This window comes from Rhopilema esculentum, chromosome 14 (assembly GCF_057945365.1).
Source record: "Rhopilema esculentum isolate cy_ngs chromosome 14, ASM5794536v1, whole genome shotgun sequence".
Taxonomy (NCBI): domain Eukaryota; kingdom Metazoa; phylum Cnidaria; class Scyphozoa; order Rhizostomeae; family Rhizostomatidae; genus Rhopilema; species Rhopilema esculentum.
This window is the reverse complement of record NC_142828.1, coordinates 899,532-917,615: the sequence shown is the minus strand read 5'-3', so window position 1 is coordinate 917,615 and position 18,084 is coordinate 899,532. Positions and strand designations below refer to the sequence as shown.

Here is an 18,084-nt window from a genome sequence, read left to right as displayed (position 1 = left end):
GTTTTTATGGCATTTCCCTCCTTTCAAAAAATCTGCTATACAGATTAGCTATTTCTGCTTTTTCATATGATGTTTTGTCTGATGTCGAATTTTCCATCATCTAGCGAGAACGCCTCAATAACTGGTACATGCAAGAGTGTAAGTCTCTCGTATTTAAGCATTGTCCTCAATTGCACATATTTCCTTGTCTTCAATTTACTTGCCATCTGGCTGCCATCTCATTCATCAATAAGAATTAGAATAAAGTCAAGGCTTTATAGCTGTGCCGATACAGTGAATTGAGAACCTATTGTATATAGACATGTCAAGTTTCATACCAAGGCCTTTGCCATGGCCCATCTTTATTTTGTTAGGCTTATTCGGTAACCTCATTGTTCGTATCTACAATGTTGGACAGACCATTTTGAGATTTTCCACCCCGCTCCTTCAAGCTCAATGTTGATATCTATGCTATTCAACGACGTGACTACACTACGACGTAATTCCGATTCCCGGAGTCACGGGGGACTGGCCTTGTTCTTCTCAGTAATGATCAGTTTCCTTTGGGTGGGGCTTTGACCCGCTGTTGCTACGACCTGGTTTGCGCATCCGCTGTTGTGCTTTGCATAATTTAATTGCCCTACAGTCACACTCACCTTTTTATAAGGATAGATTTTATAAGAATCTTGAAGCTCGACCTTGGTATTTACAAATTTTTTAAAATTTCGGAGCACAGTAAAATTTAAAGTGTTATTATGAGAAAAGTTGAGGTCAGCTTTTCTACTTCTAGGATCGCAGATATGAAGCTCAGATGTTCTAATCGTTTTGGCAATTTCGTATTTACGAATTGAAATTTTTCCATTTCTTTTCATAGTTACGCATCGCCATAAACGATATTCCAAGCCAAAAATATCAAGGGAAATCCCTAGGATCTATCTGCTTTTCAGACACATTTCTCATATCAACAGTTAATCTCAAATGTGTCCAAGGTGAGCCTTTGCTACTTGTAGAAAAATTCTTGTCAAATGCATTGATAATTTCCTTAGACAACACCTAATATATATATTTGACCAAAAGAACGAATTCTATCGATCCCTTATCGAACCTAGCTTTTATATAGATGGAGAAGATGTCAGGTAATGTCTGTGCGAGGATGTTGATCATGATTATTATGGGATGACTGTCTTAAAGAATCATCTGAATTTTTCAATCCTTCCTATTTGACACAAAATGTCTTCAAGTGCCGGTGGATCGTTAGAAATTTATGGCCTTTATTATAATTATTTTTATTATGAAAATTTTCCGATGATGTAGCTTGAGGTGACGATATGGATCAGTTTGAGAGTACTTGAACTTTCAAATCTGCAGATAAATTGTATTTAGTTGTGTGTTTTGTCAGCTTGTGCAAGAGATTTCCTATAAGAGTCATCAAGACATTTGCCTCTTTAATATGCCATTTCAACTGTTATATTTCTTCCTTGTCTAGAAAGAGTCAGTACTGAGTGTGTGCTGTTAACACGTGGGGTGCCAAGATTTATCAGTTGGCCGGTGAGTTTGTTGGCTCCATATCTCCTCTTAGCCCTTCGAGTTGGACTTTTCAGAAAAAATGCACACGAGAAAACATTCAATTTTTTCTTGCTGCGTAAATCATGGACTTATTACTCTTTTTTTTTAATTTTAATTTTTGGTGCTTTGCTGTGGTGATAGATATTATATTTGTGCTACATATTTTAAACTAAATTTTTTTGCTAAGACCGAGAAAGGAGCCTGGGTCGGTAAAGATGTTGACATCAAAGAGAAGTTCACTGCCTACGGGCGCTGTTTGATGGAGAAAGCGACCGCCATGCTGATTGTGGGGCAGTGGCCCACATTTCAGACGGAAGAGGGTAGGTCATTTGCTGGTTTTGAAGAACATATGTACAGGAACGTAATGTCCAAACTGCAATCTCAGTTGCATTAAGTCATTGCCTCTTGCATTTCGGAAACGCGTATTATTCAATTAAAGTCCTACGTCCTGCAATAAGAGTATATGAAATCTGCTGGGGGGTCAATCCTTGGCTTCTAAAGAGAGGATGATTTTTAACAATTGAAGGTCACTGGAGATATAGGGACAATTCCCCCCTCCCCCATATTAATAAAGCCCTGTAGTGAATTTAAAACTGCCTGTACTATAAGTAAGATTTGTGATAGAGCGTGTGGTGACGTGACGTCATTAATTTGTAAGATATATCAACTGATAATGGTTTCCAATTTGCAATAAATGTTTTTTTAATGCAACTGCTTTTAGATGCATTTTGTTTTCTATTCCAAACCTCAATTTGTCTTGCGTAGAAGCTCATCGCGTTTCTTAAGTTTTCCATTTCGATTGATGGATAATCATTTCAATTTACTTTATTTCAGTTACGTTTTACGGCTTCGAAAATTGCTTGATTCTTCATCACAAACAAAGTGGATATCTATCATTCCCACTGGACCTCTTCGAGTCTTGGACCACATTTGACAATGTGAGTTTTCTTTTGTAGTGGCTAACCTTCGCTTTGCACTCTGATTTTTGTTTTTTTTGTTCAATCTTTGTCTTTTTGGCATCAAGTTAGCCATAGCAAGTAAAAAGAAGTCCTACATTATAATCAAATGACGCTCTTACTTTTTGCAAAATTTGACAATTTGATAAATTCAATTTGCAAAGGTTTTTAATTTTGACATAAACTTATACTGAAACATGTCAAATTAAATACATAAATTTCTTAGCTTAAATTGTTTGAACGTAGCTAGAGAATTTCTATGTTTGCTTACAAAATGAGAATATGAATACCAAAATATAGATCCTTTGGTTCAAAATTTCTTTGAAGTGAAATCTGATGCAGAAGTTTCTTCCAGCAGAATTCAGGCCAATGGTTTTCAGTGTCTTTTAATTTGTTAAACTCTGTTTTCAAGGATTCCATTAGCTCAATCACGCTGCTTACAATAAAGCCCAGTGAGAAACTGCTGCATTCGCTGCCGTTTTGGCTGGAGAAAGACAATGAGGTGGTCGTTGCTTTCCTCCCGAGGTCCAAAGCTCATGCTGGATTTTACGATGAAGCTTTTCATTTTTGGAAGGAGAATACGAATTGTCCCTTGAAAAGCTGCAATGGTAACAATCTTGCATATTAGCATTTCTGCAGTTCTGTATTAATTGGGCCTCTTTACATCAATGATGTTGTAAACAGAGCTGTAAAAATTATCAGAGCCTGGGAAATATTTTCCCAGGAAGTTTTTAGAGTTGGCAGAAAAATATGTCAAACGCAACAATTTTAGTTGAAAAGGAATTATGTCTTTGTGTTTTATAGCAAGGGATAGTTTGCCCTCGAGATTGTTATTTTTTTAAGTTGGAAATGCAAGTTGGATCTTGGAACTATAAGTTGGAACTATAAGTTCTCAATTTTTTTGGAAGTCTTTGACGCAACATCTCTATCTGTTAGAAAATTTTCATAAAATTCAATAAGTTCGCGGAAAGAAAAATTTTGCAGCCATGTTTTTAAATGCCTGCCGTAGGACTGTTCTTATCTATTGACACAGTATCAAAATCTCTAAAACAGATAGATGAACAGTGGTCTTTGTCAACTGTCTTCAGCTGTCATGTATCCGATTACACTATTCATTAAGCATTTGATGACAGGGCTGGATTAAGGTGGGTGCTTTTGGTGCTGCAGCGCCAGACCCATTCCTGAAACAGGCCAAGATTTAAACAGACCGGAGTTTTTTTCAAGCGGAATAAGTTCAATAGTAGGCCCTTTTTTCTGGTACAACATTAGGCCAATTTGATTTTTTCCGACTCTAACTGATAACATTTAAAGCGTTCAAAAGTTATGATTGCATTGGCTCTCGAGGATCAATTGTTTGGCAATAATTCCCAAATGAAGGCTAGTGAATGCTAGAAATTGCTGATTTTTATATTTTTAAAAACTGGCTGTATAGAATTTCTGCCTAGCAATTTGTTATGAATTTTGTTATAAATGTTATTAATTTGCTATTAATGAATGGATTAAAAGGGTTTTATTTTAAATGCAAATTATCCTCTTGCTGCTGAATATCATTGCTATATTCTTTAAGTCTTCACGCTTGTCGAATCTAAAAATTTCAAACAATGCTCGCCTTATAGAGATTTTTTATAACAAATTGATGCGCCAATGCTACCTTGTAAATGTTTTTGTTTTTATAGATTTGCCGAAAGAACAGGAGTTGATGTGAGTAAAATGATCTTATTTTCTGCATCAACTATTTCCATGTTTTCCATATCTTTTTATGAGAAGCATCTTCACAGCAGAAATTCGCCAACAATCCTTGCTATTTTCTTTCAAGGTACGACTGCCTCTATGAGAGGTTCAGGACACTGGATGAGAAAATGCTTCCTTTTGCAAGACAACTTAAAGTATTTCCCAACCTTAAAAGGTAACGACTCTTTAACTTGCTTTTTCACTAAAGTATTCCTTAGCAAAAATGACAGTGATCCATTTCAGTGCATGTCCTTTAGATAACGTGGTAAAGTTACTGGCCTTGATAAAGTATAAAAGCTTTTCTCTCTCTATACAGCTATCTCCCTATTTCCCTGTTTGTTTCCTTTTCATTTCTTTCAAGTTTCGCACCATGTTTTAGGTTCTTCAAGCATTTCGAAATATCTTCACACACCTCACAACCTCTAGAAGAGAAGGACCTTAATGTTCTCTTGACGCCAGCTAATGCTACGAAGGAGAAGAATTCGTTGCCAGCTGATGATTCCGAGGTTGGGTTTAACCTCTTATCTGTGCTAAGCCTTAATGTCTCTTCTTACGTAACCATGATCATTTGTATTCTCAAAGTGTTTGCAAAATAACAATTAACAAACAAACGTAACATTATAACAATATGAGCATATGTACAATATGTACATTTTATCTGGATAAACACAAATAAATCTGGTTGTTTGCTTTACCTAGTTAACTTACTTTAGTTTTAGATGTGCATTGTAAACCTAATGTTTTATAGAAATTTTAAACTTTGAGGTTAAACTTTTCGCCGAAAGCTGGAGTTTATCTCCCCTCAACCCTGAGAGAGGGGTGCCACTAAAAATTTCCATCAATTGGAACAGTATTAGTAGATAATAGGGTGTAAATGATTGAGTTATTCACTTGATTTATTCTTTAATTTTATCTTCTACTTTCCCTGAATGTGCAACTTTAGATGCTTTTTCATTGTAGCTGTTATTGACAATCGTCACTGGTCTTCCTGGCAGCGGATCGGAGACTTTATGCAAGACTTTGATTTCCCTTGCAAGAGAGGCAAGCCGGTGAGAAATCATAAATTTGCTATAACCAATAGGTTTGGTCTTTAATAGGCTTTTTTCTAATGATCACTTGTAATAATGACATAATGCTGCATGCCTAAATCTGTTTCAGATGGGTTGCTATCAAAGTGCCGCAGGATATAAAGCAGTCATTTGATGCAAAAGGTATGCTTTTTAGATTTCTTACTGTATTTTTGCAAAAATCTAGCTATAATTTCTATCATGCTTTTGCCCAACTTGAATTTGTAAATGTAGCAAAAAATATCAGCAATGATTTTATTATACTGTTTTAAAATGGAAATGAATATATTTTGACTGCCCTGTTATCTTACCGGTTTATAATTTGTGAACTGATTAGAGTCAAGAGGATATTACGGTTCTAGGGAGGAACGTTATCAAGCGATGCAGTAGTTTTGAGAATGGCCAATGCATACCCTATAATAATAATTATAATAATATACATGTTTATACAGGGTAACTTTATCAGTACAAGAAAGTACTGTTATCAACAAGGGCCCTGTTAAAAATGCCATAAAGACATAAAAAGAAATCCTAATACAACCGTTGAAGTAAGTTTATATAAAAAACTAAAATATTTTATTTACATAGATAACTATCATCTGAATCATAGTATTTCTTGACAAGATTATATAAAGTGAGAGGAATATATAAATTGCTTAAACTTGTCTTTTTTCCTGACATTTTTAATAAAATTCCGTTTCTAAGAAGCTTTCATGTAAATTTTGATAAAGGCCAATAGAGCAAAATTTCATCCGAAGGAAGATCAAAGCATTTTCTTAACTCTGGATATAATAAAAATTTTGTTAAACCTGTTTCGATTTGTATCAGTTTCGATATGCTGACTATTTTTTATAGCTTTCCAAGACCAGCTTGCCTTGACATTTCGAACTTTGACGCAACAAAAGGGAAGATACGTCGCTAACATTAGAAAGAGAAGGAGACTCATTATTCAAACCAATGGGTGGGTTTTATTTCGTTCTGTGCACCTGACAATTACAAGGCAAAATGGCTGATAATTCATTATTGAACGTTTCACAGAAGAATTCTTTAGAATTAAGTATCGCACAATATACATTTTGTTTATATACAGTGAGTCCTCGGAACAAGAACTTTTCATGGCTGTTACTTTTTAACATAGTATAAATGCTGAACTAAAGGTCGCATTTAACTCAAGCCAGCCAGACTTTGAGCCACATTTGTACCGTCTGGTATTTTCCTATCACAGGTTACAGGACCTTTTCAAATTCACCGTTTGAAAATCAGTGATGTCATGTAGCTTCTATTTCAAGCATATCTCTCTACAGTTTGTTTCATCACTATTTTCTCATTAGTTTGAGAAAACTGATTTTTTATTTCATATTCCTTTGTCTATATTAGGTTTGTTGACGTCAGAGATATCGTCGATGCTATTGAGGAACACCCAGATCAGTATGTTCGAAGCAACCTCAAAATTGGCTCAGTCACGTGCTGTGTGAATCCGAACAACATTTTCTTACGTGGAAGGTAGTCCTTTATTTCCAACACTTTTTTGGCCTAATCTATTGTGATTGTGATTGTATTGATTTTTCTTGTGGCATTGCGCTGATCCCAGTTGTCATCCTTGGTGCCGAAATCGTCATCCTTTGTCTGTAAGATTGATATATTGAGAAAATGCGATGAACTTACCAGGCTTAACGAATTCTTCTATATAATCCTTTACATTTTTAATCAGACTGGCCAAAGTGCTATTTATGACGTTATACTTGTATGCAAAGTGCATTTCATTTGATACTGTCCAGCTTCTTGTATATTTTGTTTTTGCCAGCGTCTACCTGCTGTAGCTGTAAGTGCATTTACTTGCTGGAATTCCGTTTTTCTCGTCCGCCTTGATCTGTTTTGAGTAGTCAAAGACTGAATGTTTTTATCTGACTGTTTTCTCCAAAGGATGCATTTGCCGTTTTTGTTGGAACAGTGTCGTTCAGGTACGCTACATCCATCGTTACAATCATAATTAAGGATGTTATTGGTTTTAAAAGCACCATGTTCTCCTTTTGCATTGAAACCATTCCCTAACCATTTACCACTGAGAACAGAACATTCACAGAAAGACAGTATGTCAGACCAATAAATCAGATGCTCGTGGTATATGTTAATCCTGCAGTCACGATATAGGCTGACCACATTCTACATAGCTTCCTGACTTTGTTTAGTGCTTAGACCTCGCTGTGTCCTCTTTACTCTTTTGATTCACAGTGCAAGAGTGATTATCGTTTCTGCGAAGCTCGTTCACTTGCAACTTTTTGAATTGCCGAGTAGCCCCTCTTCTGTTCGACTGCAAGACATGTGAAAATAGTTATTTTAGAAAAGCTGTGTGCTACGTGAGTCAAGCGCGCCTTTTCCTATTTTTCAAAAGAAATTGTCTCTAAGCTTAATGTAAAGGAATCGATGTAAACATGGGTTAACTGATAAATCGAAATTCCATTCTTTAGGGTTTGTCAGTAATGCTGTGTTTACAAGCTGTACAGAGCCAGAAAAGGTAACGAAATTTCTAACTTTTCAACAGCAAGTAGTTGCTAGTGGTGTCACTGTCCTTGTATGTTCTCGTCTCTATCTGTGTATATCTTTTCGTCTCTATCTTCTCTGTATATCTACTTGTCAAAATGATTTTTTATTATTTGTCCTCTTTAGATTGTTAAATTATCTTCATAGTATAAAACGTCCGAAAAATAATCGAAAATCCGGTGCTTGGGAACCCAGTTTTATCAAAATGTGCTAATCGGAAACATGAGCACACGACTGTAAAGGTTGCCCTATCAACATGGAGCCCAAGGAAAAAATAACTTTATCTGTCTAGACAATAGCAGTTTCATCAACTTCTGTCTAGACAATAGCAGTTTCATTAACTTCTGTCTAGAAAATAGCAGTTTTTTTAACTTCTGTCTAGACAATAGCAGTTTCTTTTACTTCTGTCTAGACAATAGCAGTTTCTTTTACTTCTGTCTAGACAAAAGCAGTTTCTTTAACCTCTCTCCACATTTGCTGTGTATGATATATCCTTTCCTGTTTCTTCCATTCCCTTTCAATTTCTTCCAGGCGGATTCTTTCTCCAATTGTCAACGACTTATTCGCTACTGTAACCCAGAAGTATCCTTCCTAATTGCCAAAGGCGGAGAAGTTTCCAGGTGCTTATTTCTAATTTTGAGCTTTTCTGCCTGATGTTTATGCTTATTTATACTGGATGCATCGCCGCAAATTTAAATTCGTAGAATTTTTTTCGTTACTTCTCTTAGGTTTCTTCATAGTAGTGTTCATGTTTGTTAGCGTCAATTTGAAGCATGGATGGCATCAATGAAACCCTGCTAAATGAAGAATCAGTTCCATTATCTTCATCGTTTAAGAAGATGTGTAGAAATACCAAATCCTGAATATCTCAGTGCCCTATTATTTATTTACACTGACTCAATTAAAAGCATGTTATCCAACAAAATCCTATAGTTAGCTTAACCTCATTTCGATCTGTGAAAGAATCTCATTTTAATGTCATTTTCTTTGCATCTGCCTATCGCAAATATGCTTTTCCTTATTAAAACATTTTTGTACCAATATTGCTACTGGATCGTGATCTCGATGAAATATGATCACAAACAATCTTTTGGTGGTACAAAACTTGAAAATGGCTTTGAAAAAAGCAAACATTTAGTAAACTAAAGCTTTTCGTCTGACACTCTTCAGAGTTTAAAACGTCAGAACATAGATCGAAAACTCTACGCTAGGAAATATATATACCCAGTTAAGGATCTGGGTATCCACAACTGGGTATATATATTTCCCAGCGTAGAGTTTTCGATCTATGTTCTGACGTTTTAAACTCTGAAGAGTGTCAGATGAAAAGCTTTAGTTTACTAAATGTTTGCTTTTTTCAAAGCCATTTTCAAATATGATCACCCCCAAAAATGCATCAAATCTTGATCCATTAAGTTTCTACCATTTTGTATTTTATATCACTGCATGCTTCTTTCTGGTTCCAGGACACCTGATATTGAGCTGATTTTGTCAGACTCTTCATTTCAAGAATCTAAAGCTCTTAGAGCAAGAATTTTTTCCGATGGGAAAAGGTACCAATCTGTTTCATTTCGGATATAGTTGATTGAAATTGTTTGCTACCTCAAGCCCCTCTCTTCTGCTTCAACTGTCCTGTTTCTTGGCAGAGGGAAACAATTTAACATATAATGAAGAGCTATTGCTTTGTAGGCCGCTTCTACTGTGATACTTTACTTTTTTATATTTTTCATTTTCATTTAATCTGCTTGTTTATTATATGCGAGCTTTTGTGAATTAAAGTGAATAGCCACTCTAAAAGGAGCATTCATCCAAATAGGTTATTTTTAAATTCTAGGAGCCGGCACTGCGAAAATGCTGTTAACCAGGTTTTTAATCTTGCTTATTCGATGCGTTTTATCAGCATTCAGGTAGCAGATGAGCAATGCGTATATATTTTCTGTCTATTTATTCATCAAATTTTTCGTTTGTGTTATCTCTTACTTATTAAAAGAGCTTAGGAATTCGCAGCTCTATTTAATTATCAATTTTTTAATCTTAAATTAGCGAGTAACTCTGAATTTCTCCCTCATAGATAACCTTATTCTTCACGGAAGCCCTTGACAAGACACAGTTTATGAGCAAGATTAAGCGTAAGAATGCCGGCATTTGTAACCGTATTATCGTTGTTGCAAAGACTTTGTTTTTCAGTTCATCGTGGAATTAATAAAGCTGCATTTAACCTTATATAGAAGTTCCTACCCGCCCATTTTGAAATATACTACAATATTTGTTATCATATTCCGCATTAATTAAAATGATGAAAATTAGAATGAAAGTCTCACCATTCTCGTGTAGCAAACATAGAATTTCCGATCAGCTGACTAAACGCCGCCATAGGTCTAACTCTTGAAAACAAGATTCTTGTTACCATGCAGAAAAATCCTGTTAAAAAATTTTTAAAATACGTAGGAAAAAAGGAAGCTAGATTTGTTATTGTGGACACCAGTTCTTCACTCTCAAATGATATATAGAAACTTATTCCCCATAAGGAACTTGCTATAAGAACTTGTTTCCCATAATCAATTGGTGAATTTTACAGCACACGAAAATCCTAACACATCATATCAGTAGTTAATTATTATTCGATTACAGTATAAATTTTCAGAATAGTAATTTTACGAAAAGTCAGCTTTTGTCTCGAAGTTCCTTTTATCCTATCATGCAGATATGAAGGGAAAGTTACCTATAGATTGCCAGATTCAAGGTATGTCGAGATATTCAACCTTACCTTCCTTATCAAGACAGTCTTTTTTACCAGCCCTTGTAGAATACCTTTCTAGATTGAAATACAGAATGAATATTGGTGCTTTTTCTGTTTCATTCATACATTTCATCTTTTTGGTTACGTTCATAGCTATACTTGATACAATAAACTTTCATTTGTCTTTCTTACTATTTCGTCATCCCTACGTTCAATTTCTCATAGGAACCGTCCTATACATGGAAGGGAAAGTCACCTTCGCAGGTACATTAATTTGTGCATTTGTCATCTGACAAAGATTCAGAAATGTTTGCACTTTGTTCTGCCTCGGTTTGATGTTCAAAACATGATTTATGTGACAAATTGTCTTAAATCTTATAGAACACCTTATTAATTAGAAAAGGCATCGATAGTGCAACCCAGATGAACTTTTTTACTTCTTCGTACATGCAACTCTGTTCGATAGAATTTTGTCGCCTACTTGTTTTTTGAACACCTATTGAACGTAAACTTTAATTGCAAGTAATTTAAAACACTCGTGGGCTTAAATAATTCTAACATCAATGAACTTACCATTGCCTTTAATTGGATATACTGATAACCATCCCATAACAGTGGAAAACGTATTAATTTTTAGGTTTCCCGGATGTTCATGAATTCAAATGGAGTAAACTTCTAGGCATGACATCCTTTACTGTCGCTAGCACGCAGTTATCACCGCGCCCACCATCTTCCAGGAAATCTTTCAACGGTAATGACCAGGAAAAGGGGGAGAACCATGTTACTTTCTTTGGCCTAGGACTGTGTCAGGATGATATGAAAGGACTGATGCAGACTTGGGTGAGTTGATATCTTAATCGTTTATCAAAATCAGGACTTTACAAGGAAAAGGAACGTTCAAGCTTGTTGCTGAGCATCATCGTTCGCCTGTAGGGGTCATTTATCTCCTAGTTTGTGGCTTGCTTTTACAAACCTGGTGGGCTAAGGATACTTAAAAACAGGGGAGGATACTTAAGCTTTTCGTCTGATACGCTTCAGGGTCTAAAGTGTCAGAACATAGACAAAATATCCAGTTGTGGATCGGATAGGCCAATCAGAAACGCGAGCACATTTTCTAATATGTTCGTTTTGCTATTTTTTAGACAATGCAGAAAAAATCATTTCTCAAGCGCGAAGACATCTCGAAAGAAATACTTGAAGATATCAAGGTAATTCGTCAATTCTTAACTGTTTTCAAAACTTATTTTCTAAGTCTATTTAAACTCTTGAGCTTAAGAAAAGCTCAGAAGAATTTAGTTTTGCTTAGTAATTTTAGATTTAGAGTACAAGCTGTAAATCTAAACCGAAAAGCTTAGTAAAAATATGATAAAATTCCACAGCAATGCAAAGGTAAGAGCAATAGCCATTCAAAACTTTCCAGCAGACTATTTCTGATCCGAAGAAGATGAAGAAAATAGGATTGAAATTTTAAGAATTATCTGTATCATTCCGGCTCATGAAACTATCTGAACGGTACAAAAAGCAGAAACATTCAAATACATAATAATAATTAATATTTGTTTCATATAATTAAGATGATGAAAGATTTGTTTATTATGTCAAGGTGAAACACAAACTTGAGCCTCTTCCTGCTGGCTGGTTCTTCAATGGATCACAGTATCTCAACTTCGAAGGCGAGAAGATGTTTGATCATCCATGTATCATTTCATTTTTGGAATTTTGTATTACCTCAGTTTGATGCTAACTGCAACTCAATTTGGTATATGCCTTTTCTGAAATAATTCACCATTCTTTTTACGTACCCCTATCTGAATAAAGGCGTAGAAACTAAATAAAAACGTTATTTGCAGCTGCATCCTCCACCCCTTTTGCAGTAGCACCTCCCAGCTCTTTTGCTGCTGCATCCTCCAGCTCTATTCTAGCCGCATCCTCCAGCTCATTTGCAGCTGCATCCTCCAGCTTATTTGCAGCTGCATCCTCCAGCTTATTTGCAGCTGCATCTTCCAGCTTATTTGCAGCTGCATCCTCCAGCCCTGTTGCAGCTGCATCCTCCAGCTCTTTTGCAGCTGCATCCTCCAGCTCATTTGCAGCTGCATCTTCCAGCTTATTTGCAGCTGCATCCTCCAGCCCTGTTGCAGCTGCATCTCCCAGCTCTTTGCAGTAGCACCTCCCAGCTCTTTTGCTGCTGCATCCTCCAGCTCTATTCTAGCCGCATCCTCCAGCTCATTTGCAGCTGCATCCTCCAGCTTATTTGCAGCTGCATCTTCCAGCTTATTTGCACCTGCATCCTCCAGCCCTGTTGCAGCTGAATCCTCCAGCTCTTTTTCAGCTGCGTCCTCCAGCTCATTTGCAGCTGCATCCTCCAGCCCCTTTGCAGCTGCATCCTCCAGCTTATTTGCAGCTGCATCCTCCAGCCCCTTTGCAGCTGCATCCTCCAGCTTATTTGCAGCTGCATCCTCCAGCTTATTTGCAGCTGCATCCTCCAGCCCCTTTGCAGCTGCATCCTCCAGCTTATTTGCAGCTGCATCCTCCAGCTTATTTGCAGCTGCATCCTCCAGCCCCTTTGCAGCTGCATCCTCCAGCCCCTTTGCAGCTGAATCCTCCAGCTTATTTGCAGCTGCATCCTCCAGCCCTGTTGCAGCTGCATCTCCCAGCTTATTTGCAGCTGCACCCTCCAGCTTATTTGCAGCTGCATCCTCCAGCTCTTTTGCAGCTGCATCCTCCAGCTCTTTTGCAGCTGCATCCTCCAGCTTATTTGCAGCTGCATCCTCCAGCCCTGTTGCAGCTGCATCCTCCAGCTCTTTTGCAGCTGCATCCTCCAGCTTATTAGCAGCTGCATCCTCCAGCCCTGTTGCAGCTGCATCCTCCAGCTCTTTTGCAGCTGCATCCTCCAGCTTATTAGCAGCTGAATCCTCCAGCTCTTTTGCAGCTGCATCCTCCAGCTCTTTTTCAGCTGCGTCCTCCAGCTTATTTGCAGCTGCATCTTCCAGCTTATTTGCAGCTGCATTCTCCAGCCCTGTTGCAGCTGCATCCTCCAGCTCTTTTTCAGCTGCGTCCTCCAGCTTATTTGCAGCTGCGTCCTCCAGCTTATTTGCAGCTGCATCTCCCAGCTTATTTGCAGCTGCATCCTCCAGCCCTGTTGCAGCTGCATCTCCCAGCTCTTTGCAGCCGCATCCTCCAGCTCTTTTGCAGCTGCATCCTCCAGCTTATTTGCAGCTGCATTCTCCAGTTCTTTTGCTGCTGCATCCTTCAGCCTTTCTGCAGCTGCATCTTACCTCTCTTTGCCGCTGCATCTTCCAGTTTATTTGCAGCTGCATCTCCCAGCTTATTTGCAGCTGCATCCTCCAGCCCTGTTGCAGCTGCATCCTCCAGCCCTGTTGCAGCCGCATCCTCCAGCTCTTTTGCAGCCGCATCCTCCAGCTCTTTTGCAGCCGCATCCTCCAGCTTTTTTGCAGCTGCATCCTCCAACTCTTTTGCTGCTGCATCCACTAGCCTTTTTGCAGCTGCATCCTCAAGGTCTTTTGCAGCTGCATCACCCAGCTCATTTGCTGCTGCATCCTTAAGCTGCAGACTGATAAAAGAATTTTATTCTTAGATTTGTTTTTCTAGTGGCTATAATCCCGTAAAACTAATACTGTCATGACTTCTCTTACTCCAAGACGACAATTGATCCCTGTCATTGATAAGAAGAATTTTCTGCCGGGGTTTTCGTCATGTTTTGATTAAATTCGGTCTTTTCCTTAACATTTTGACAGCATTTGAAAAGCACGTAGATGAATATATCCAAAAAGTCAACAAAGGAATCACGTCTTACAACGATCGTGTTGCTCAGCAACATCTTTTTGCAGATTAATTCAAAAAATTCATCGCTGCTTTATTTTGTTCCCAACGTTTTAAAGAAATCTAAAGCTTTTATGATATTTATTTTATTGTCAGTGTTGTAAAAATTGTAAATATTGTTCGTAGTTGCAAAGTTCCTAATGCGTCTTTTTAATATTTATAAAATCAAATGCCCTTCCACCTACCCATGCCCGTAGGATTCTTTTGTTCCCCTACCCTTCCAGCTATTCTACTTCACTGACAGTCAAGGAAGTAGCCCGGGTTGCTCCAGGCCCACGTCACGTTGATAATTTTGTTAACATAAGTTAGAAATTGCTGTCCAGTGTTTATAGGGTGAGCAACAATGGCTTGCAGTGCAAGAGCAGATTTTGCAAGAGCAGCCACTCCAACGCCCTCAATCTTCAAGGCCTTCGTCTTTTCAATTTCTGTTCTCAATTCTTCAAAATTCAGAATATTATTGTGTGTTTTTGTCCGAATCACATTGCTAATCTCTCTAATATATTGATTTTTCTGCATTTCGCTCTAATATTTCCGAATATCTTTACGAGGAATGATTTCATTGATCGTTTTTGTTGTTAGGCCATCTGAATTTCATTGTTATCCACGGGAACAATGTTCCTTTGCTAATTCTTCCATCCCTTTTACCCTTGGCAAGCAAAGAAAGATTTTTGCTCGCGTATATTGGATCGAATTGGGGAGATATGACTATGTGTACTTGAAAATCTTATTTACATGTCAGTTTTTGTTGGTTGAAAACCTTGCTCGATACTCTTCACGATTTTGTCCAGCTTGCCTATGACAGAATCCATCGCTTTCTGATTTTTTCATTTTATTGTAACACATAAACGGGGATGGTGCTTAAATGAAACAAGCAGAAGATTGTTCTTTGCTAGCTGAGGTTTTGCCTTTGTGGCGCAAATAGTGTAGTAGAATTACGGTTTTACCCGGACAAAAATAATTTAACGCTGAAATTTGGCACAGATGTTCTATTCTTTGTTAGGAATGACCAGAAAAAAGCCCCATCAATTGGGCATTGGGAACTCTATATTTGGGCAAATCCCATGTTAATTTTGCTTGTATTCAAGCGAATAGAAAACGTTTTGATTCTTATCCGCGTTCGAAAGGGGAAAATTTCCCTTCCACTTCGATGTAAGTATGTCTCCTTGTCATGCTCGTTTGCAAAAAAACTGCAGTTTTTGATCGGGTGAGGTGAAATCATTAATATTTTCAACAAGCTGAGCTTTTCGTCGCATTTTCAACTGTTTTTTCCACAAACTGCTTGATAATATCTTGTAAATACAATGGAACTTCCATTAACAGAAACCACAATGTACCGGATACCTTAACAGTGGACAAATGTTTTCAACCCTGTTGGTCACAACAATCTTGCAGGAATCTCTGTGCAACGGACACCTCTTCACAACCGACGGTTTAACTTGTCCGATCGGTGTCCGTTATATGGAGGCTCCACTGTAGACCTTTTTAGTCCTTTAGGTGGAAAAATGTTGTTTCTGGGTATTTGGTCGCAGAAAAGACAAAGCAGTAACACAGGCTGTATGTGCGTTGAAAGATCACATATGCAAAAAGTCAGCGTTCCTTTGCTTGGAGAACATACACACAAGATAGGCTAAGCTAGAAAACTGAAAAGGCGCAAGTAATACCAACCTCAGCCTAATTGTGCTGAGTGTTGTCACACAATCTTGTGCTGTAAAGAGATCTGGGATCCAGTTGTTAGATTGTCAAGATTTCTCTTTGATGGACCTCTACTTTGCAAAAGGATGTACTAAGCTTTATATTGAAAGATCTAAAGAATTATACATCACTGGAGTTGCACAAAATAGTGAAATCTTCTCGCCCCTTAGGTAGGTGCTCAGTAATCTCTATGTCGTCCTCCTTCTTGATTTCTGGTGTAATTTTTGTGTAAAGTTCTCGTGTAATGAATAAAACATAATTTTAGAAAAATAACTAGTTCTCGAATAAGCCCCCTGGGGCAGATCTCGCATTTTTGGGGGTAGGGGCTTATCGGAAATTTCGGGCTTATTTAGCGGCAGCCAATAATGCTACCAAGGTAAATTGTCTTCCTCTTTTTCAAGCTGGTCAGCTTATTTAAAAATGCAAATAAATTAGGATAAACATAAATCTAATGCTGTCGAGATAGTACCTCAGCCCATAAGGGCTTATTTATGGTGAGGATTTCTCAAATATTTCTTAGGGTAGGGGCTTACGCGAGAAGGGGTTTTTTCATGGGTGGGTGCTTATTTCTCAAATATTTCTTAGGGTGAGGCTTATTCGAGGGGGGGCTTATTCGAGGATTTACGGCATTTGTACGGGCTCTCAAGACTTGATAGAGAAGTAATGTGTGAGAAGGAAGAACCGCAGGATAGGCTGTCCGCCGGATTCTGTGAATCTTGCAATGAGTGTTGTTATGAAAGATATTCTATAAAGAATATACTGATATTCTTTAAATTTTATTTATTTTGAAAATTTCATTTCGTGACATTGGATTCTCGTCGTCGTATTACTTTGTTCCTGTATATCTTTAATAGAGAAGTCCGTTTCATATTATCATGACGACAGAAAAACACCTTAAAAATTACAGAAAATTGCAAAACGTTGGTATGTATGAAAAATTCTTGAGGAGGGGCTCTCAGTAGATAAACTAATCGAGGAGAGAGCGCCCCATTTGAACAGATTATACGGTGTAACTAAGTCAGATATATTTTGTTGGATCAAATGTCAGAGGTCAAAGAATCCAAGGAGCTGGTTTTGCCGATAGATTGATTATTGGTGGAAACGTGATTATTGATGGAAAAGCAACATTTCTGCATCATTTTGTTACTACTGACTGTCAAAAATATATTTTTTCGAATCGAAGCAACATTTACCGAAGAACACAAAAATATCGAGAGGGTGTCGCACCCCTGACAGGCACGGCGCAACTGGGGAGAGGGGATTGAAGCCCCCACTTTTTTAGAGATAAAAACTTTTTGACCGTCTTTTTTATTATTTTTTGAAACAGAGTATGAAATAGAAAGGGAACAAACTGTTCATATACTGCTTGATTTTATTCGATCTATTTACTAACTTACTTAGGTATATTTCTATTATTTTTCGATTTATTTAATCAATTCAGTAGATAACCTTCTGCATCTGTGCAATGTCTGCATTTTGGATGTGTAAAGATGGCTTACTGAAAATACTGGAGATAAAGAAGATGCACATTACTATTCAGGAAGTAAACTTCTCTCTGTCAATCCATGGTAGATTTCATGTCAATTGTACGTCCCAACCCCAAATTGATGTGCACTCTGAACAAAGGTCACACTTAATTTCTTTCATTCCCCAACGAATGAATCCTCCTCTTTCAATTTTTTTCTGAGAATCGTCGAATTGTCTATTCTTAGCGGTATAGTAATTTTTTAAACCTTAGTCTGGGAGATGCATTTTTAGCCATTGTAGAAGGCCTGATTTCAAAAATTTTCTTTTGCGTCGGATACAACCATGGTGGGTCCTCCTATGTCACTAAACTTAATTAGCCCCCCTCGGTTCAATTTCGTGACGCCGTCTCTGATGAGGGGCAAATCACTCTACGAAAATCTCGTACATCTTTTGTGAAAATTCCTATTATTTTAGCTGAAAATCCCCAGAAATCCAGATACCCTTA

The 18,084-nt window shown here is 37.6% G+C and overlaps 1 protein-coding gene across 1 annotated transcript in view; it reads left to right on the top strand.

Annotated features, from left to right (window-relative positions):
- Nucleotides 1-18,076, top strand: part of LOC135695932 (dynein axonemal assembly factor 9) — a 28,689-nt gene extending 10,613 nt beyond the window's left edge. The window contains exons 18-42 of the mRNA XM_065215159.2: nucleotides 105-138; nucleotides 854-968; nucleotides 1,466-1,527; nucleotides 1,733-1,865; nucleotides 2,380-2,483; nucleotides 2,914-3,109; nucleotides 4,178-4,202; nucleotides 4,318-4,407; nucleotides 4,612-4,738; nucleotides 5,193-5,281; nucleotides 5,391-5,443; nucleotides 6,155-6,260; nucleotides 6,677-6,802; nucleotides 7,223-7,260; nucleotides 7,768-7,814; nucleotides 8,372-8,460; nucleotides 9,307-9,393; nucleotides 9,675-9,705; nucleotides 9,912-9,969; nucleotides 10,545-10,583; nucleotides 10,806-10,844; nucleotides 11,218-11,420; nucleotides 11,723-11,788; nucleotides 12,184-12,277; nucleotides 14,336-18,076. Of these exons, the coding sequence (XP_065071231.2) occupies nucleotides 105-138; nucleotides 854-968; nucleotides 1,466-1,527; nucleotides 1,733-1,865; nucleotides 2,380-2,483; nucleotides 2,914-3,109; nucleotides 4,178-4,202; nucleotides 4,318-4,407; nucleotides 4,612-4,738; nucleotides 5,193-5,281; nucleotides 5,391-5,443; nucleotides 6,155-6,260; nucleotides 6,677-6,802; nucleotides 7,223-7,260; nucleotides 7,768-7,814; nucleotides 8,372-8,460; nucleotides 9,307-9,393; nucleotides 9,675-9,705; nucleotides 9,912-9,969; nucleotides 10,545-10,583; nucleotides 10,806-10,844; nucleotides 11,218-11,420; nucleotides 11,723-11,788; nucleotides 12,184-12,277; nucleotides 14,336-14,433 (2,149 nt within the window). The 3' untranslated portion in view covers nucleotides 14,434-18,076. The remainder of the gene's footprint in view (nucleotides 1-104; nucleotides 139-853; nucleotides 969-1,465; nucleotides 1,528-1,732; nucleotides 1,866-2,379; nucleotides 2,484-2,913; nucleotides 3,110-4,177; nucleotides 4,203-4,317; nucleotides 4,408-4,611; nucleotides 4,739-5,192; nucleotides 5,282-5,390; nucleotides 5,444-6,154; nucleotides 6,261-6,676; nucleotides 6,803-7,222; nucleotides 7,261-7,767; nucleotides 7,815-8,371; nucleotides 8,461-9,306; nucleotides 9,394-9,674; nucleotides 9,706-9,911; nucleotides 9,970-10,544; nucleotides 10,584-10,805; nucleotides 10,845-11,217; nucleotides 11,421-11,722; nucleotides 11,789-12,183; nucleotides 12,278-14,335) is intronic.
- Nucleotides 18,077-18,084: the final 8 nt, after the last annotated feature.